General features: G+C 37.6%; 1 protein-coding gene across 2 annotated transcripts in view; it reads left to right on the top strand.

Moving 5' to 3' along the window:
• Window positions 1-20003, top strand: part of LOC133642542 (mitochondrial Rho GTPase 1-A) — a 48771-nt gene that overhangs the window by 19011 nt on the left and 9757 nt on the right. For both annotated transcript variants that reach the window (XM_062036785.1, XM_062036786.1), the window contains exons 9-18: window positions 879-977; window positions 2770-2878; window positions 2951-3071; window positions 3159-3243; window positions 9703-9848; window positions 9920-10020; window positions 10102-10232; window positions 10502-10585; window positions 14641-14763; window positions 14838-15040. In XM_062036785.1, the coding sequence (XP_061892769.1) occupies window positions 879-977; window positions 2770-2878; window positions 2951-3071; window positions 3159-3243; window positions 9703-9848; window positions 9920-10020; window positions 10102-10232; window positions 10502-10585; window positions 14641-14763; window positions 14838-15040 (1202 nt within the window). The remainder of the gene's footprint in view (window positions 1-878; window positions 978-2769; window positions 2879-2950; window positions 3072-3158; window positions 3244-9702; window positions 9849-9919; window positions 10021-10101; window positions 10233-10501; window positions 10586-14640; window positions 14764-14837; window positions 15041-20003) is intronic.

Genomic DNA, 20003 nt, shown 5'->3' with positions numbered 1-20003 from the left:
GTAATGTTTGTCTGCTCTTGAATGGGATTGTGTGATCTTGTTCTGTCTCCCTGTAATGTTTGTCTGCTCTTGAATGGGATTGTGTGATCCTGTTCTGTCTCCCTGTAATGTGTGTCTGCTCTTGAATGGGATTGTGTGATCCTGTTCTGTCTCCCTGTAATGTTTGTCTGCTCTTGAATGGGATTGTGTGATCCTGTTCTGTCTCCCTGTAATGTTTGTCTGCTCTTGAATGGGATTGTGTGATCCTGTTTTGTCTCCCTGTAATGTTTGTCTGCTCTTGAATGGGATTGTGTGATCTTGTTCTGTCTCCCTGTAATGTTTGTCTGCTCTTGAATGGGATTGTGTGATCCTGTTCTGTCTCCCTGTAATGTGTGTCTGCTCTTGAATGGGATTGTGTGATCCTGTTCTGTCTCCCTGTAATGTTTGTCTGCTCTTGAATGGGATTGTGTGATCCTGGTCTGTCTCCCTGTAATGTTTGTCTGCTCTTGAATGGGATTGTGTGATCCTGTTTTGTCTCCCTGTAATGTTTGTCTGCTCTTGAATGGGATTGTGTGATCCTGTTCTGTCTCCCTGTAATGTTTGTCTGCTCTTGAATGGGATTGTGTGATCCTGTTTTGTCTCCCTGTAATGTTTGTCTGCTCTTGAATGGGATTGTTTGATCCTGTTCTGTCTCCCTGTAATGTTTGTCTGCTCTTGAATGGGATTGTGTGAATCTGTTCTGTCTCCCTGTAATGTTTGTCTGCTCTTGAATGGGATTGTGCTGAAAATCTTAATTTCCCCCCGGGGATGAATAAAGTATTTCTGATTCTGATTCCTGATTATAAAAATTAGCTGATTTTACACTAACGCACATGTTGTTGTTTTTTTTTGTCTTAAAGCTGAAGCCATCGTGCATTAAGTCTTTAACTAGAATCTTCAAAGTGTCCGACCTGGACAACGACGGCATCTTGAATGACAATGAGCTCAACTTCTTTCAGGTAATGCTTTTTACTTACTGTAAGCCATGTGCACATGACAGTTTATATAATAACTTCTGGTATCTTATGATAAAGAAAAAAATATATAAATCCAATCCAATCATATATCACGATACACAGTTATGTTCATAATAATAGCAATGTGTTTTAAAAAGGTGAGTAAACCTCAAAATTCTTCAAATAATCTGTGTTTTAATGAACACAAATGCATTGGGGACACTGCACATTCTATTTCACAGCCAGAAAATTGGAAAAAAGTAATTAAATTCGATAATATTTTACCGAAAGTCAGTAAATATAAAACAAAAAAATAGGAGTGCTGGCATATTTCTTTACAAAACTCAAATGTACTGTATAAACTAAGAAAGGCTTGCATATTCAACTTTATTGAGAATCATTAACTAATATTTAGTTGCATAACCACGGTTTCTGATAACTGCTTCACATCTGTGGCACATGGAGTCGACCAACTTCTGGCACCGGTCAACATGTATTGCAGCCCAGGACAACTGTACTACGTTCCACAATTCCTCTGCATTTCTTGGTTTTGCCTCATGAACAGCATTCTTTATGTCAGCCCACAAGTTTTCAATGGGATTAAGGTCCGGGGATTGTGCTGTCCACTCCATTACTTGAATTCTGTTTGTCTGAAACCATGATTTTGCTCGCTTGCTGGTGTGTTTGGGGTCATTGTCTTGTTGAAACACCCATTTCAAGGGCATTTCCTCTTCAGCATACAACAACATGACTTCTTCCAGTATTCTGATGTACTCTAACTGATCCATCATCCCTGGTATGCGATAAATAGGACCAACACCATAGCACGAGAAACATCCCTATATCATGATGCTTGCACCACCATGCTTCACCGTCTTCACTGAGTACTGGGGCTTGAATTCAGTGTTTGCAAGACGTCTGACAAACTGTCTGTGGCCCTTACACCCAAAAAGAACAATCTTACTCTCATCAGTCCCCAAATATTACGCCATTTCTTTTTAGGCCAGTCAATGTGTTCTTTGGCAAATTGTAACCGCTTCAGCACACGTCTTTTTTTTAACAATGGAACTTTGCTGGGGCTTCTTGCTGGTAGCTTGGCTTCACATAGACGTGGTCGTATTGTTACAGTACTCACAGGCCATCTTAGATCTTCTTTGATCCTCCTGGAGCTGATCATTGGCTGAGCCTTTGCCATTTTGGCTATTCTCCGATCCATTCCAATAGTCGTTTTTCTTATTCTTCCTCGCCTTTCTGGTTTTGGCTGTCATTTTAAAGCGTTTGATATCATTTTAGCTGAACAGCCTCTAATTTTCTGCACTTCTCTATAGGTTTTCCCCTCTTTTAATTATTTCTTAATCAAAGAACGCTCTTCTTCTGAACATTGTCTGGAACGACTCATATGACTCTGTTTTTCAAGGACAAATGCATAACCAGCATATGCAGCGTCAGTTGCCTTGATCCTTAAATAAAGGCCACCTGTTTAACACCTTTTCTTTCCACATAATCAATGACCTCACTAATGAAACTCAGCACTGCTATTTTCAGTTTCACAGAATCAGCAGCATGCACGTCATGTCTGTTGGTTTTCTATACCTTTACTAAACATTCTAGAAACTTACTTGCAGTGTAGAAGTTGAAATTCTAACAAAAACAGCGATTTATCTTGCTAGTGATGTGGGACTGCTATTATTTTGAACACAACTGTATAATGATTCTAATAATTCAGTGCTTCATCTTGATCCCATTGGGTCATGTAAAAAGTCCAAACATTGTCTGGATTTGTGTTTTAATGCAGAGAACGTGCTTCAACACGCCACTGGCGCCGCAGGCTTTAGAGGACGTTAAAAATGTGGTCAGAAGGAACATGGCTGATGGAGTCAAGGACAACGGGCTCACGCTGAAAGGTCAGCCATTGTCTCAGTCATTGATGATCACTTTGTTCACTGAACTCATTTCCCCCTCATTTCTGTCCACAGGCTTTTTGTTCCTGCACACCCTCTTCATACAGCGCGGTCGACACGAGACCACCTGGACCGTGCTCAGGAGGTTTGGTTACGATGACGACCTGGAGCTTACGCAGGAATATCTCTTCCCTGTGTAAGTCTTAGTGCAGGAAAATGTTGTTCCATGTAGGCGAATTTATGTGATTATTTCTGTGGATTCATTTTGACGTCTGTCTTCCAGAGTCAAGATCCCTCCGGACTGTACAACAGAGCTGAACCACAACGCTTACCTCTTTCTTCAGAGCGTCTTTGACAAACACGACAAGGTGAGTGTAAGCCTGTTAATTGTAACATATCTGATTAAGTTGTTCATTTGCTCAACTGCAGAGAATATCAGACATTTTTGCACCTTTTCGTTATAGGTCTAAAATAACATTCCCAATGTAAAAATGATAAATAATACAAACCGTGTTTTCTGGACTATAAGCAGCTACTTTTTTTCTTCCAAGCTTTGAACCCTGCGGCCTATACAAAGGTGTGGCTAATCGATGGATTTTTCTATGCTAACAGCTAAATTATAGATTGGATTAGGCAAATAAATCAAACATTGTTCTAATATGAGCCAGTTAAAAAAACGTTAAAACTCAGTGTTTACAAAGTACAATGAGGAGTAATCCTGACAAACATCTTAAAATGTATTAAAAAAGGAGAAACTCTTACTCACCTCATAAAGAATAAATAAAGACATCAATGACTTTTCTCTTTTGTTTGATCAGCCGTTTTAATATTAATGAATTATGAATGCACTTTACATTTGTTAAAATCTCAAAGTGCTACAAAGTATAAAAAAATAGAAAAGAAAAAAAAGAAAATACAAAGTTAGAATATATAGTCATGAAATAAACACTAGATAAAACAGAAACATAGATAAAATAGAAATAAAAACATGAAAGCACTGGATAAAACAGATAAGGCAGGGGCCACCAACGCGGTGCCCGCGGGTACCAGGTAGCCCGTAAGGACCAGATGAGTAGCCCGTCGGCCTGTTCTAAAAATAGCTCAAATAGCAGCACTTACCAGTGAGCTGCCTCTATTTTTTAAATTGTATTTATTTACTAGCAAGCTGGTCCCGCTTTGCTCGACATTTTTAATTCTAAGAGAGACAAAACTCAAATAGAATTTGAAAATCCGAGAAAATATTTTAAAGACTTGGTCTTCACTTGTTTAAATACATTCATTAATTTTTTTACTTTGCTTCTTGTAACAACCTTAAAAATGATTTTAGGATTTTTAAACACATATACCTTTTACATTCTTTCCTCTTCTTTCCTGACAATTTAAATCAATGTTCAAGTAAATGTATTTTTTTTATTGTAAAGAATAATAAATACATTTTAATTTAATTCTTCATTTTAGTTTCTGTTTTTTCGACGAAGAATATTTGTGAAATATTTCTTTAAACTTATTATGATTAAAATTCAAAAAAATTATTCTGGCAAACCTAGAAAATCTGTAGAATCAAATTTAAATCTTATTTCAAAGTCTTTTGAATTTCTTTTAAAATTTTTGTTCTGGAAAATCTAGAAGAAATAATGATTTGTCTTTGTTAGAAATATAGCTTGGTCCATCCATCCATCCATCCATCCATTTTCTACCGCTTATTCCCTTTGGGGTCGCGGGGGCGCTGGAGCCTATCTCAGCTACAATCGGCCGGAAGGCGGGGTACACCCTGGACAAGTCGCCACCTCATCGCTTGGTCCAATTTGTTATATATTCTAACAAAGTGTAGATTGGATTTTAAGCTATTTAAAACATGTCATCAAAATTCTAAAATTAATCTTAATCAGGAAAAATTACTAATGATGTTCCATAAATTATTTTTTTAATTTTTTCAAAAAGATTCGAATTAGCTAGTTTTTCTCTTCTTTTTTGCGGTTGAATTTTGAATTTTAAAGAGTCGAAATTGAAGATAAACTATGTTTCAAAATTTAATTGTAATTTTTTTGGTGTTTTCTCCTCTTTTAAACCGTTCAATTAAGTGTAAATATCATTAATTATTAATAATAACATACAGTTAAAGGTAAATTGAGCAAATTGGCTATTTCTGGCAATTTATTTAAGTGTGTATCAAACTGGTAGCCCTTCACATTAATCAGTACCCAAGAAGTAGCTCTTGGTTTCAAAAAGGTTGGTGACCCCTGAGATAAGGCAAGCAGTGCATTTAAAAACAAGAAGGCAGAGAAATTAGATAAAAGCTGTGCTAAAAAGGTGGGTTTTTAGTCCCTTCTTAAAATGGTTTTACTGCCGTGTTACAGGCACCGTTTGGAAAAAATTAGGTATGTAAATAAACATTTACAAAAACTTTCTATGTAAATATCTCAATCCACAACGTATCAGTGTATATATATCTGCGGTTTGCAGTTTAGTATGAAAAAAACATATTTTTTCTTCTTCTAAGATTCAGTGGGTGTGGCTTATACAGGGTAATTGCGGGGTCTTAAAAAGTCTTAAATCCAACAATTTGAATTCAAGGCCTTAAAACGTCTACAATTCTTCTAAAATCTCATACAAGGTCTTAAATACAAGGTCTTAAAAATCTATTAACGTTACTTTTATTTAAAACATGCATACATTTCCATCTTGCTTTTAAATGTTTCTATTTTTAAGGAGGCTATAACGTAACTACAAAATGGAACTAAACTAGCTGTAGCTGCTCGAACGGAATTGAATGAGCACCAACGTGTGTTGTCATAGCTTAGCATAGCAGCGGAGAAAGTCCACAGCAAAGCCAAATGACTTGCACAAGATGGGTAAGTGCAAGTTCAACGATTTGTGTCTCCAGAACGATCAATTTAATGCATGCTTGAAGCCGGTGGATGGAAACGTACAAAGTGTTTAGGACCCGGATGTGAAGCAATCGAGGAGGGTAGCGTTTGTAAACATGGCGGTGAAAGTGAATGGAATGATAATGTAAAAGTCAAAAATCCGGGATAAGTGAAACGCTACAAACACTATGCAATTATACAAGGATCAACTTAACACCCCCAAAAGTGTGTTATGTGGGTAGTTTTTAATTTTCCTGAAGGAATCAATAAAGTACTATCTATCTAGTAAAGTGGCGCCAATTGCCGAAGGAGATCAATATGAGATCTCAAGTAGTGAACTCATACTATTACATACAGTAAGTACACACTCATTTCTCCATGGTAGGAGTGTATTCACAGCTGTAAAACTATAAAAAACATAATTCTCATATTATTTCTGTTATGTATAGGGTTGGGTATCGAGTATCATATCGATTGGAACCGGGACTAACTTTCCGATTCTCCCGGAATCGTTCAAAAGTTTAAATTTCGATTCCTAGTTTCGATACCCAGTCCGCCGACCGGAAAAAAAGAATACATCCGCCGACCGGAAGAAGAAGCCGCTGAACACCAACGAAGAAGCGCCCACCGCCAGAAGTGTTAGCATAGCCGAGCCTATGTAGCCGAGCGAGTCAGTCAAGCATGGATAGTGGGCGTCGGCGGTCGAAAGTGTGGCTTTATTTTACTAAAAAAAATTACATATCGGCGAAATATAACACGTGCGACAGGACTGTGTCGTGCTTAGGAGGGTGCACGTCGAACATGATGAAGCACCTCCGAGTTCATGAAGTACAAATATATGCATGTCCCGTCTTCGACGCGCTGCGCCGACCGTCCTCCTCCTGCTGTCAGATCTCGCTTTCTCCTATTTATGCGTTCAAGCTTCTTCCACACCCAGCGAACGTGTGTTTTCCACAGCAGGAGACACTATCTGTCCAGAACGCTCACGCATCCTGCCTGAGAAGGCGGATATGGTCATTCTCCTAAACAAGAACTGTCTCTGATTTTATACTGTACCTGCTGCTAATCTGGACTGGGTTTTGCAAGTTGTTTCTTATTGTTTATTTGCTTTTCTGCACCAGGTTAGCCCATCAGTGGGAGCACGGTAACATGTTTAAGTACCTGCAGCATCATACACTTGAGTGTGTAAATGTTCTCTTGAGGAAAGTGTACCCCTGTGAAAATGTATTTAAAATATTTATATTCAAGTTCATAGATTTGATATTTATATTCTAGTTGAAAACAGCCCTGTGAGGAATTTATAGTAACGTTCATAAAAAGTTAATAGAATTAAAATTGATGGAGAATGTCAGACTATTTCATTCAGAAAGACTGTATGTAGTTAGCTAGCTCATTTAAAATATCCAAAACTTTTTTTTGATCCTGCCTCTTAAAAGAACCGAGAATCGTCATGAATCGGAATCGAAACAAAGAATCGGAATTCGAATAGGAATCGTTCGAATTCAAACGATACCCAACCCTAGTTATGTATTCCTATAATTTCATGTTAGCTTCTCATGCCTAATCTTTTAGTGTTTACTCTGTTTATGGTTGGGTGAGGAAAGCAAGTACAAATGTAATCTTGTCATGCTTACATATAATCTAGCCCTTATTTGTTAGCAGTACGTTTTCAAAAAAGTCACAGAAACAGGTAAAGATGCATCTATACACAGCAGATACAAAATCAGCTGAGCAAATTTGAATGCTATCCACATTATTCACATCCAAATTATGTTTGAGGCTTGACAGCCATAATCGCCTTCTTTCTTTTTAGACAATCGCTCTGTCAGCTCTCTGTTTTTCACAACTTTGTGCAGATACAGTAGAAGTACTGTAGATGTTTTAATCTGTTTGCTCAATTCTGACAGCCCAAAAAATACTGCAAAAGTTAACCATTTCGCTTTAGCACAGATGCTAATTGTATTTTTGTACTTTCCTCCATCATTGCGGACGTTCTGGTTGTTTCATGAAAAGCACACTATGATACTATGCTAAATGTGATTAATGGCTGTTATGATTGCTAATATTGTTTTCAATGAGTTTACAAAAGTGAGGCTTCTGGTATATTTAGTTAGTTTAACCATTTTATTTTCCAATTTGAAAGAGCAGTGAATTCATTCGTATACCGTACAGTTAATTCTGACCCTATGACTGTGGTCTTAAAAAAGTCTTAAATTTGATCTAAGAACAAGAATAGACTGTCGAGTTTCAGATGAAAGTTCTCTTTTTCTGGCCATTTTGAGCGTTTAATTGACCCCACAAATGTGATGCTCCAGAAACTCAATCTGCTCAAAGGAAGGTCAGTTTTGTAGCTTCTGTAACGAGCTAAACTGTTTTCAGATGTGTGAACATGATTGCACAAGGGTTTTCTAATCATCAATTAGCCTTCTGAGCCAATGAGCAAACACATTGTACCATTAGAACACTGGAGTGATAGTTGCTGGAAATGGGCCTCTATACACCTATGTAGATATTGCACCAAAAACCAGACATTTGCAGCTAGAATAGTCATTTACCTCATTAGCAATGTATAGAGTGTATTTCTTTAAAGTTAAGACTAGTTTAAAGTTATCTTCATTGAAAAGTACAGTGCTTTTCCTTCAAAAATAAGGACATTTCAATGTGACCCCAAACTTTTGAACGGTAGTGTGTATATATATATATATATATATATATATATATATATATATATATATATATATATATATATATATATATATATATATATAGCTTAATGTTATAATTAGAGATGTCCGATAATGGCTTTTTTGCTGATATCCGATATTCCGATATTGTCCAACTCTTAATTACCGATTCTGATATCAACCGATACCGATATATACAGTCGTGGAATTAACACATTACTATGCCTAATTTTGTTGTGATGCCCCGCTGGATGCATTAAACAATGTAACAAAGTTTTCCAAAATAAATCAACTCAAGTTATGGAAAAAAATGCCAACATGGCACTGCCATATTTATTATTGAAGTCACAAAGTGCATTATTTTTTTTAACATGCCTCAAAACAGCAGCTTGGAATTTGGGACATGCTCTCCCTGAGAGAGCATGAGGGGGTTGAGGTGGGGTGGGGGGTGTATATTGTAGCGACCTGGAAGAGTTAGTGCTGCAAGGGGTTCTAGGTATTTGTTGTGTTTATGTTGTGTTACGGTGCGGATGTTCTCCCGAAATGTGTTTGTCATTCTTGTTTGGTGTGGGTTCAGTATGGTGCATATTTGTAACAGTGTTAAAGTTGTTTTTACGGACACCATCAGTGTGACCTGTATGGCTGTTGACCAAGTATGCTCCGCATTCACTTGTGTGTGTGAAAAGCCGTAGATATTATGTGATTGGGCGGGCACGCAATTGCAGTGCCTTTAAGGCACGCCCCCAATATTGTTGTCTGGGTGGAAACTGGGAGAAATTCGAGAGAATGGTTGCCCCGGGAGATTCTCGGGAGGGGCACTGAAATTCGGGAGTCTCCCGGGAAAATCGGGAGGGTTGGCAAGGATGACTGGGAGACGCAACTGCTCTGTACTTCTCCCTACGCCCGTGTACCACTCCGTACAGCGGCGTTTTAAAAAGTCACAAATTTTACTTTTTGAAAGCGATACTGATCATTTCCGATATTACATTTTAAAGCATTTATCGGCCGATAATATCGGACATTTCTAGTTATAATGTATATTTTATACTGTTTGTTTAATCAACTATGATTAATTACACTCAAATAATTAACTTATAAGCACTTGTCTACAAATGTGTCTATACATCTAAAAATCATAATCATTTCTTACATGGTTGTTATCAGATTACTAACTTCAAGAAGGCAATTCTGCCATTTTTTTTTGCTTTGCACGGTCCGGTCATGTTGCCTTATGTACTTTATACTGAAGTTGAGACGTGTGTGTGTGTGAACTCAGGACAGGGATTGTGCGCTATCGCCAGAGGAAGTCAAGGACCTGTTCAAAGTGTTTCCCTACATGCCGTGGGGTCCTGACGTCAACAACACCGTGTGCACTAATGACCAGGGATGGATCACATACCAGGGATACCTCTCCCAGTGGACGTGAGTCTCGACTTGATCCCTTTTATATGTGACCCGTGCATTGTGCTACTACTTACACACTTGTCACCCAGGTTGACGACCTACCTCGACGTCCAGCGGAGTTTGGAGTATTTGGGCTACCTGGGTTACTCCATCATCTATGAGCAGGAGTCCCAAGCAGCTGCGATAACAGGTTGCCGCTCCATGGTTGTTACACAATGCGTAGACACACGTACATACACGTGGCTGGTCTGAATGGAAATGGTTCTTTCAGTGACACGCAACAAGCGCATTGACCTGCAGAAGAAACAGACTCAGCGCAGCGTCTTTCGCTGCAACGTGTTGGGGGCCCGAGCCAGCGGGAAGAGTGGCTTCTTACAAGCCTTCTTGGGCAAGAACCTCCAGGTTAGTTCATTTGTCCATGCAAACTCTTATCAAAACATGCAGTACAGCTGAAATTCTTGTTCCTGCAATCTGAATTTAAGTAAGTGGGAACTCCACAAAGTACATATAATACAGTAATAAACATGAATGGTCAGAAATAGTTATTTTCCAAGTACTGACTAGTGGGCCACCTTTCAGAGTTCACGACCAGAACAGTATGTCTTCCTGTGAGACATATCCAGCTTATCTGTCCTGTTGATATTTTTAGACTTTGTGTTTTGTCACCACAGCGACAGAGGCGGATCAGGGAAGACCACAAGTCCCTTTATGCCATCAGCACCACTTATGTGTACGGTCAAGAGAAGTACTTGCTGGTAGGTAACATTACACAAAGGTGTGTCCTGATACGGCTTGTTCACATCCGATACAATACCGATATTGGAGCTTTGAGATATCAGAACAAAGCATAGTAGATAGGGATGATGTTTGATAAGAAATGATCGAGTTCGAGCCTATTATCGAATCCTCTTATCGAACCCATTCCTTATCGATTCTCTTACCGAGTCCAGATAGGTTTTTGTATATGGAAAAAAACACAATATTTGGTTTAACAAAAGCTCACTTTTATTTTATAAGAAAAAAAAAAAAAGAAAAAAAAATATTGACTGTTACCCCCTTAAAAAAAATAAAATAAATAAATATTGACTGTTGTTACCCAAAGTATATAAAGTGGAATTTTTCAGAAAAACAAAAACCGTATTTCCTTGAATTGGCGCAGGGAATATAGTATTCGCACGTCTAGAATTACTGCCGGGTCAAACTCGTTTCTCAAAATAATTAACGCATGCTTGGCCTTACCGCCGGTTCATTATTAACGCCGGATCAAATTCGTTTCGCAAAATATTAATTTTATTATCGCATGTCTATAATTTTCGCCGGGTCAAACTCGTTTCGCAAAATATTTAGCATATGGCTGGAACATCTGCCGGGTCAAATTCGTTACGTCACGAGTGACGCTTTACCTGTCCTCATTTTCAAAATGGAGGAAGCTGCTTTCAGTAGTTTGCAATCGCACAAAGGAAAAAAGATAAAGAGCTATTCAGTAGGATTTAAGGTCCAAGCTATTGAATACCGGTACAGTATGCTAAAAAGAACAATAAGCAGCTGTGTTTTATTAATATACCGTATCTGCGTGTGTCAAATACTGTATGAGTCATTAAACCTCCTGGTGGTAGAGGGCGCTGCCGCGCTAGTGATCCTTCTTGCGACTTCCGGTACTGCAGAAGAAGTGACAACACGCAGCAAGAGATTTTTTTATTTTTTTTTCTCTCGCCTGACCTTTTACTTTTAACAAGGAGGATTACATACCGGTATCTAAAATGAAACAGTTTTCTAAACTGGACTTTCAATCGAAGCAGGAGGTAATAATTAAAGGAATATCTCAATCGAGACAGAGAGACTTTTAAAACTGAAGAAAGAAAATAAGGAAGACTTCTATAAACAAGTTATCGATGCTTTTGGTCAGAAGGAGCTGTTAATGGACTCCATTTATAAGTACAGGTAAGACCATAATAACGTTTTTTTTTATTAAATGTGCTTTTCATGATGGTATGCTTACATCACACTCAAAGCGCACGCCTAAATTTACCGCATTCCTTTTGGTAAACGCCGGAGTGAGAAGAGGTTTTAAAATAATTACCGCATGCACGGCCATCCCGCCGGCTTCCGGTAAACGCCGGAGTGACAGGAGGTTTTAAATTAATTAACGCCCCTGCGGCTATTCAAGGAAATACGGTATATACAGTAACACAAAAACAAGCTGTCTCTGTGATCACTATAGGTGTATAAATAATAATATAGTGTTAAATAAAATCAGTCCCTTGGGCACAAAACTGAAAATAATACAGCTCTCCAAAAAAAGAACCAACTCTTTTTCTTGACTATAGTGGTCTCGATAACGGGTACCGGTTCTCAAAAAGGCATTCGAGTCTGAGGACTCGGTTCTTTTCTTATCGAACAACCGGGAAAATCGGTTTCGAGTATCATCCCTAACAGTAGATACTTTTTTTATTTTGTACATCTAGCTTTATTGGCAACACTTAATTGCCCCCCTATATTTGCTCAATATGTTGAAAAATTAAGTAAATGCTAGTGCCATTATATTGACATAATGATATGCGCTCGACATGATTTTTTTTTTTTCATGCTTGAAGTAAGAAATGATTACTTTAAAAAAGTAGTTTTATACTTGTGAGTGTTGATGACACAGCTTTGCAACAGTTGATATTCTAGTTTCAAGCATGTTTTACTCAATATAGGTCATCAAATCTCAGCAACAAGCTGTAATATCTTACTGAGATCACTTAGGACCAAAACCCTTAAAACGAGTAAAACACTCTAACATAAAATCTGCTTAGTGAGAAGAATTATCTTATCAGACAGAAAATAAGCAAATATCACCCTTATTTGAGATATTTAATCTTACTTAGATTTCAGTTTTTGCAGTGTAGAAAATGGGTGGATTGATAGCTTGTGTCCTTAGCTGTTATGTAGCTGCTAGTTGCTGGTAGCCTATAGCCTTCCATGTTTACTTTTTGTAAATGACTTCACTAAAATACAAGGAAAGATTCAACTTGTTCTCATTGGAGGTAGGGCTGGCCGATATATCGAGTTTGTAAGATATATCGATATATTTTTAAACAAGATATGAATTAAGAAAATATCGTAATATCAATATAATTGATTTCACGTTAAAATGACCAAACGCCGCTAATTTGTTGTGTTCCTTGTTCTCCCCCGCTCCCCCTCCATGGGCTACTAAATCCCTCCCCTTCATCCCTCCAAGACGGGCTTGCATGTATAAGAACGTCCATGATTGGTTGGTTGTTTACTATGATAAGTCATGATTAGTTAGGGACAAGCCAATCAGAGGCAAGATAGGGCGGGTCATCAAACCAGGAAAGGAAATGACAAAGTGCCTGCCTGCAAATGTATTTTTTTTATCTGAGTTTGATACATTTTGTATTATTTGCACAGCTATGTTGTTTATTTTACGTAGAAATAATATTTTTCTATTTTATTTATGTGATGTAATTCTGTGCTACTTAAACTGTTTCTTTTCTGTGCTGTTAATACTAGAGATGTCCGATAAATGCTTTAAAATGTAATATCGGAAATTATCGGTATTGGTTTCAAAATGATCAGTATCGATTTCAAAAAGTAAAATTTATGACTTTTTAAAACGCCTTCTCCTTACGTACACGGACGTAGGGAGAAGTACAGAGCGCCAATAAACCTTAAAGGCACTGCCTTTGCGTGCCGGCACAATCACATAATATCTACGGCTTTTCACACACACAAGTGAATGCAAGGCATACTTGGTCAACAGCCATACAGGTCACACTGAGGGTGGCCGTATAAACAACTTTAACACTGTTACAAATATGCGCCACACTGTGAACCCACACCAAACAAGAATGACAAACACATTTCGGGAGAACATCCGCACCGTAACACAACATAAACACAACAGAACAAATACCCAGAACCCCTTGCAGCACTAACTCTTCCGGGACGCTACAATATACGCTACCCTCTAACCGCCCACCTCAACCTCCTCATGCTCTCTCAGGGAGAGCATGTCCCAAATTCCAAGCTGCTGTTTTGAGGCATGTTACAAAAAAATAATGCACTTTGTGACTTCAATAATAAATATGGCAGTGCCATGTTGGCATTTTTTTCCATAACTTGAGTTGATTTATTTTGAAAAACCTTGTTACATTGTTTAATGCTTCCCGCGGGGCATCACAACAAAATTAGGCATAATAATGTGTTAATTCCACAACTGTATTTATCGGTATCGGTTGATATCGGAATCGGTAATTAAGAGTTGGACAATATCGGATATCGGCAAAAAAAGCCATTATCGGACATCTCTAGTTAATACCCATCTTGACTAACTGGGTTAATAAAAGTGTTTACAGTACAGTTGTCATTCACTTCAATTTCACTGAATATCGCTCAAAAATGAATATCTTTATATGTATACTTTCACCGAAAAATATATCGAATATCGAGTTTAAGTAAAAAAATATCGAGATATACTTTTTCGTCCATATCGCCCTGCCCTAATTAGAGGACATTTGTTAGATGTTAACTGCTTTGCTCAAGTAAGCATGCTGCTTATAGCAAATATTTTACATGCAAGCTGATACTTATTTGTTTTGCTAATATTGGATCAGGAAATCCCTAATTAAAAGCCTTACTTGGACCCCGACTTAAACAAGTTGAAAAACTTATTCGGGTGTTACCATTTAGTGGTCAATTGTACGGAATATGTACTGTACTGTGCAATCTACTAATAATACGTTTCAATCAATGAATCAAAACTGTATGAGATATTTTGCTAAATGTCCTCTCTGGTCTGCAGCTCCACGAGATGATGCCAGATTTGGACTTCCTGTCCGAGGTCGACCTCGCCTGCGACGTGGTCTGCCTAATCTACGACGTCAACGACCCGCATTCTTTTGAGTACTGCGCCAAAATGTACAAGGTACGTGCGGTGTTAGTGAGACTCTCCACAACAACGCGCAGCCCATTCAGTTGCACTCTTCTTCTTGTTGGCAGCAATCCTTGATGGACAGCAAGACGCCGTGCGTGGTGATAGCCGCCAAGTCGGACCTGCACGAGGTGCGGCAGAACTACTCCCTCTCTCCGCACGAGTTCTGCCGCAAGCACAAGCTGCACCCTCCCCAGCCATTCACGTGCAACACCACAGATGCGCCCAGCAAAGACCTCTACACCAGACTCACCACCATGGCCATGTACCCGTGAGTGTCTCAGCCTCGCCTCCAAACAGTCTAATACACCACAGTCTACACACTTTTTACACGCTGCGTGCTGCAAAGATAATATTTTGGTACTTATAGTTTTGTAGAAAGGCTAAAACCACGATACTACAGACTATATTAGAGACTTTCTTTTGTCCTTTAGGGTAAATTCTAGGGATGTCCGATAATGGCTTTTTGCCGATATCCGATATTCCGATATTGTCCAACTCTTTAATTACCAATACCGATATCAACCGATATATACAGTCGTGGAATTAACACATTATTATGTCTAATTTGGACAACCAGGTATGGTGAAGATAAGGTACTTTTAAAAAAAAAAAATTATAAAATAAAATAAGATAAATAAATTAAAAACATTTTCTTGAATAAAAAAGAAAGTAAAACAATATAAAAACAGTTACATAGAAACTAGTAATTAATGAAAATGAGTAAAATTAACTGTTAAAGGTTAGTACTATTAGTGGAGCAGCAGCACGCACAATCATGTGTGCTTACGGACTGTATCCCTTGCAGACTGTATTGATATATATTGATATCTAATGTAGGAACCACAATATTAATAACAGAAAGAAACAACCCTTTTGTGTGAATGAGGAGGGAGGTTTTTTGGGTTGGTGCATTAATTGTAAGTGTATCTTGTGTTTTTTATGTTGATTTAATAAAAAAAAAAAACACAAAAAAAACCCCAAAAAAACCCGATACCGATAATAAAAAAAACGATACCGATAATTTACGATATTACATTTTAACGCATTTATCGGACATCCCTAGTAAATTTCCTCTATTTTTGTCCAAACGCAAAGACTTTTTCCAAGAGGGTTTTTTCTTGTAAATACTTTTTTATACCCCTGGGGAAAAAAATGCCCAATACAGGAGCTAAAAGATGAAAAAGTCCTCAGGGAGTGAAGAGTAGGGTTGTAACGAATATTCAATATATTGACTTATATTCCTAAAATGTAACTACCGTAATTTCCGGACTATAAGCCGCACCTGACTATAAGCCGCACCAGCTAAATTTAGGGGAAAATACAGATTGCTCCATATATAAGCCGCACCCGACTATAAGCCGCAGGGTTTTGATGTGTAATTAGCGTAGTATATAGGGGTTCCTGCTACCTCGGAGGGGATTGTCGGGACAGAGATGACTGTTTGGGAACGCAAAGCGTCCCATTTATTAACAATAAATCTTTCAATCATTCAATCAAACTTTCACATCTTTGACATGGCGAACAGCATTCATGCAGAGTACAAATAATACAACGGTGCAAAGTAATACAAAGTGCTCGCCTGTACGTTATCAAAATAATCAGCCTACCGGTATATGAAAAGTCAGTCTTTAATCATTGTGTCATCGTCTTCCTCCTGCGTACTAAAACCACCGAAATCCTCTTCGTCGGTGTCGGAGAAGAACAGGCCATAAATAAGCCGCACCCTTGTATAAGCCGCAGGGACCAGAACGAGGGGAAAAAGTAGCGGCTTAGAGTCCGGAAATTACGGTACATCGATCTGTACTCGGCAAGTTCCAGAAGATAGGTATCGATCCAACATTGTTTTAAAAGGCAATATATTGATAATAGAAATTGATTTAAGACTGACAGACTTTATATGAAGTCTGGCACTTTTATTGATAAGCACGTTAAACGTGCCTCAAGTCGACGCCATCAGTCATCAAAACAACAATGAGCGATACCTACGGTGGCCAAGGAAGGTCACAACAAATGCAAACGCCACGAGAAAATATCATAAATTACAACAACAACATTCAACTGTAAAAGCCACAACAAATACAAATGCCACAATTATAGTAACACAATAATATAAAGCCGCAACACAACTAGGCCTGGGCCGATAACAAACTTTGCTCGATATATTGACCTACAAATTATTGCCGATAAACGTCGTCATTTTTTTGAAACCAAATTAACCATTGATGTAATAATAATAATACATTATAATAATGCAAGTAATTATTTTCAAATGCAATGAACTTGTATTTCTCATATATTTTCAGTTCAGTTCAGTTTATTTGGAACATGCATACGATACAATGTAACTCATCACATATTTCCAGTTGTTTCATTACAGCACGTCCGAAAAAGAGTAGGAAGAAGCAGAGCTTATTTCATCCAACCCAGGGGTCACCAACACGGTGCCCGCGGGCACCAGGTAGCCCGTAAGGACCAGATGAGTAGCCCGCTGGCCTGTTCTAAAAATAGCTCAAATAGCAGCACTTACCAGTGAGCTGCCTCTATTTTTTAAATTGTATTTATTTACTAGCAAGCTGGTCCCGCTTTGCTCGACATTTTTAATTCTAACAGAGACAAAACTCAAATAGAATTTGAAAATCCAAGAAAATATTTTAAAGGCTTGGTTTTTGACTTGTTTAAATAAATTCATTAATTTTTTTACTTTGCTTCTTATAACTTTCAGAAAGACAATTTTAGAGAAAAAAATACAACCTTAAAAATGATTTTAGGATTTTTAAACACATATACCTTTTTACCTTTTAAATTCCTTCCTCTTCTTTCCTGACAATTGAAATCAATGTTCAAGTAAATTTATTTTTTTTATTGTAAAGAATAATAAATATATTTTAATTTAATTCTTCATTTTAGCTTCTGTTTTTTCGACGAAGAATATTTGTGAAGTGTTTCTTCAAACTTATTATGATTAAAATTCAAAAAACTTATTCTGGCAAATCTGGAAAATCTGTAGAATCAAATTTAAATCTTATTTCAAAGTCTTTTGAATTTCTTTTAAAAATGTTGTTCTGGAAAATCTAGAAGAAATAATGATTTGTCTTTGTTAGAAATATAGCTTGGTCCAATTTGTTATATATTCTAACAAAGTGTAGATTGGATTTTAACCTATTTAAAACATGTCATCAAAATTCTAAAATTAATCTTAATCAGGAAAAATTACTAATGATGTTCCATAAATTATTTTTTTAATTTTTTCAAAAAGATTCGAATTAGCTAGTTTTTCTCTTCTTTTTTTCGGTTGAATTTTGAATTTTAAAGAGTCGAAATTGAAGATAAACTATGTTTCAAAATTTAATTGTCATTTTTTTCGTGTTTTCTCCTCTTTTAAACCGTTCAATTAAGTGTAAATGTCATTAATTATTAATAATAACATAGAGTTAAAGGTAAATTGAGCAAATTGGCTATTTGTGGCAATTTATTTAAGTGTGTATCAAACTGGTAGCCCTTCGCATTAATCAGTACCCAAGAAGTAGCTCTTGCTTTCAAAAAGGTTGGTGACCCCTGCTCCAACCCCTTTTCACACCATTGCAATTTTATCCAATTTCCTTGTTCTCTGTAACAGAACAGTGAACAAATAGATAATAAATAAATAATATACCACAGTAAGAAAACAAATATTAAATACATAAATAATGTGTCTCAATAAAAAAAAATTAAAAAAAAGGTTCAACTTTAATATTGTAATTGAAATATAAGATTTTCAATCTTCAAGCTAAATAAAACAAATAACAATAAAATATACTTGCTCTTGAATAAAAATCCCAACCAAGAGCAATACAATATGTTAAGGAGGGGGTTGGGGACCCTCAACAATACAGTTGTACATGACTTAACTGACAATCAAGTTAGGACTAGAGATGTCCGATAATGGCTTTTTTGCCGATATCTGATATTCCGATATTGTCCAACTCTTAATTACCGATTCCGATATCAACCGATATTAACACATTATTATGCCTAATTTTGTTGTGATGCCCCGCTGGATGCATTAAACAATGTAACAAGGTTTTCCAACATAAATCAACTCAAGTTATGGAAAAAAATGCCAACATGGCACTGCCATATTTATTATTGAAGTCACAAAGTGCATTATTTTTTTTAACATGCCTCAAAACAGCAGCCTGGAATTTGGGACATGCATGAGGAGGTTGAGGTGGGCGGGTTTGGGGGGGTAGCGGGGGTGTATATTGTAGCGTCCCGAAAGAGTTAGTGCTGCAAGGGGTTCTGGGTATTTGTTCTGTTGTGTTACGGTGCAGGTGTTCTCCCGACATGTGTTTGTCATTCTTGTTTGGTGTGGGTTCACAGTGTGGCGCATATTTGTAACAGTGTTAAAGTTCCCTCAGTGTGACCTGTATGGCTGTTGACCAAGTATGTCTTGCATTCACTTGGGTGTGTGAAAAGCCGTAGATATTATGTGACTGGGCCGGCACGCAAAGGCAGTGCCTTTAAGGTTTATTGGCGCTCTGTACTTCTCCCTACGCCCGTGTACACAGCGGCGTTTTAAAAAGTCATGAATTTTGCTTTTTGAAACTGATACAGATAATTTTGAAACCAATACTGATCATTTCCGATATTACATTTTAAAGCATTTATCGACCGATAATATCGGCAGTCCGATAAAATTGGACATCTCTAGTTAGGAGCTTTTTAAACAAAAGTGCAGAGTAACAATACAAACACTACCATATAAGCAGATGTATTAACAGTTCATATAGAAAAAAAACAACCTTAAGTCTGTCAGATTCTGAGTGAGGAACCAGCGACTTGACAACATAATAAATGTCTGTCAAATGTTTGCCGAAGTTTTAGAAATGCTCGTTTTTCAACAGTATTAAATGGCAGCATGTCTTTGGCAATGTATTCAAGCACACTATCTGTGCGCACGCACCATGTTATACTCTTTAGTTTGCACTCACTTCGCCTTTGGTGTACAAAAAGTCTGCTTGGACTGTTGGGTGGTGGTGTTTGGAGTGGGTGTGCAGCTTGGTTGTATTTGCGCACATTCAGCAAACTGACTCCTTGGTGTCATCATGTTCCAAAGATTTACACTGAAATATTCCCACTCGGGTGCGGTGGCATTTGGTTTTGTGATCAGTCTGTCCATGTTGTCTACTCCACGTGTTTTTCACGGGCTAACTTGTTGCACTGTCTGATGTAGCATCGCCACACTAAATGTA

This window comes from Entelurus aequoreus, linkage group LG25, assembly GCF_033978785.1.
Source record: "Entelurus aequoreus isolate RoL-2023_Sb linkage group LG25, RoL_Eaeq_v1.1, whole genome shotgun sequence".
Lineage (NCBI taxonomy): Eukaryota > Metazoa > Chordata > Actinopteri > Syngnathiformes > Syngnathidae > Entelurus > Entelurus aequoreus.
Note: the sequence above shows the minus strand (reverse complement) of the source record. Positions and strands in the feature narration are given on the sequence as shown.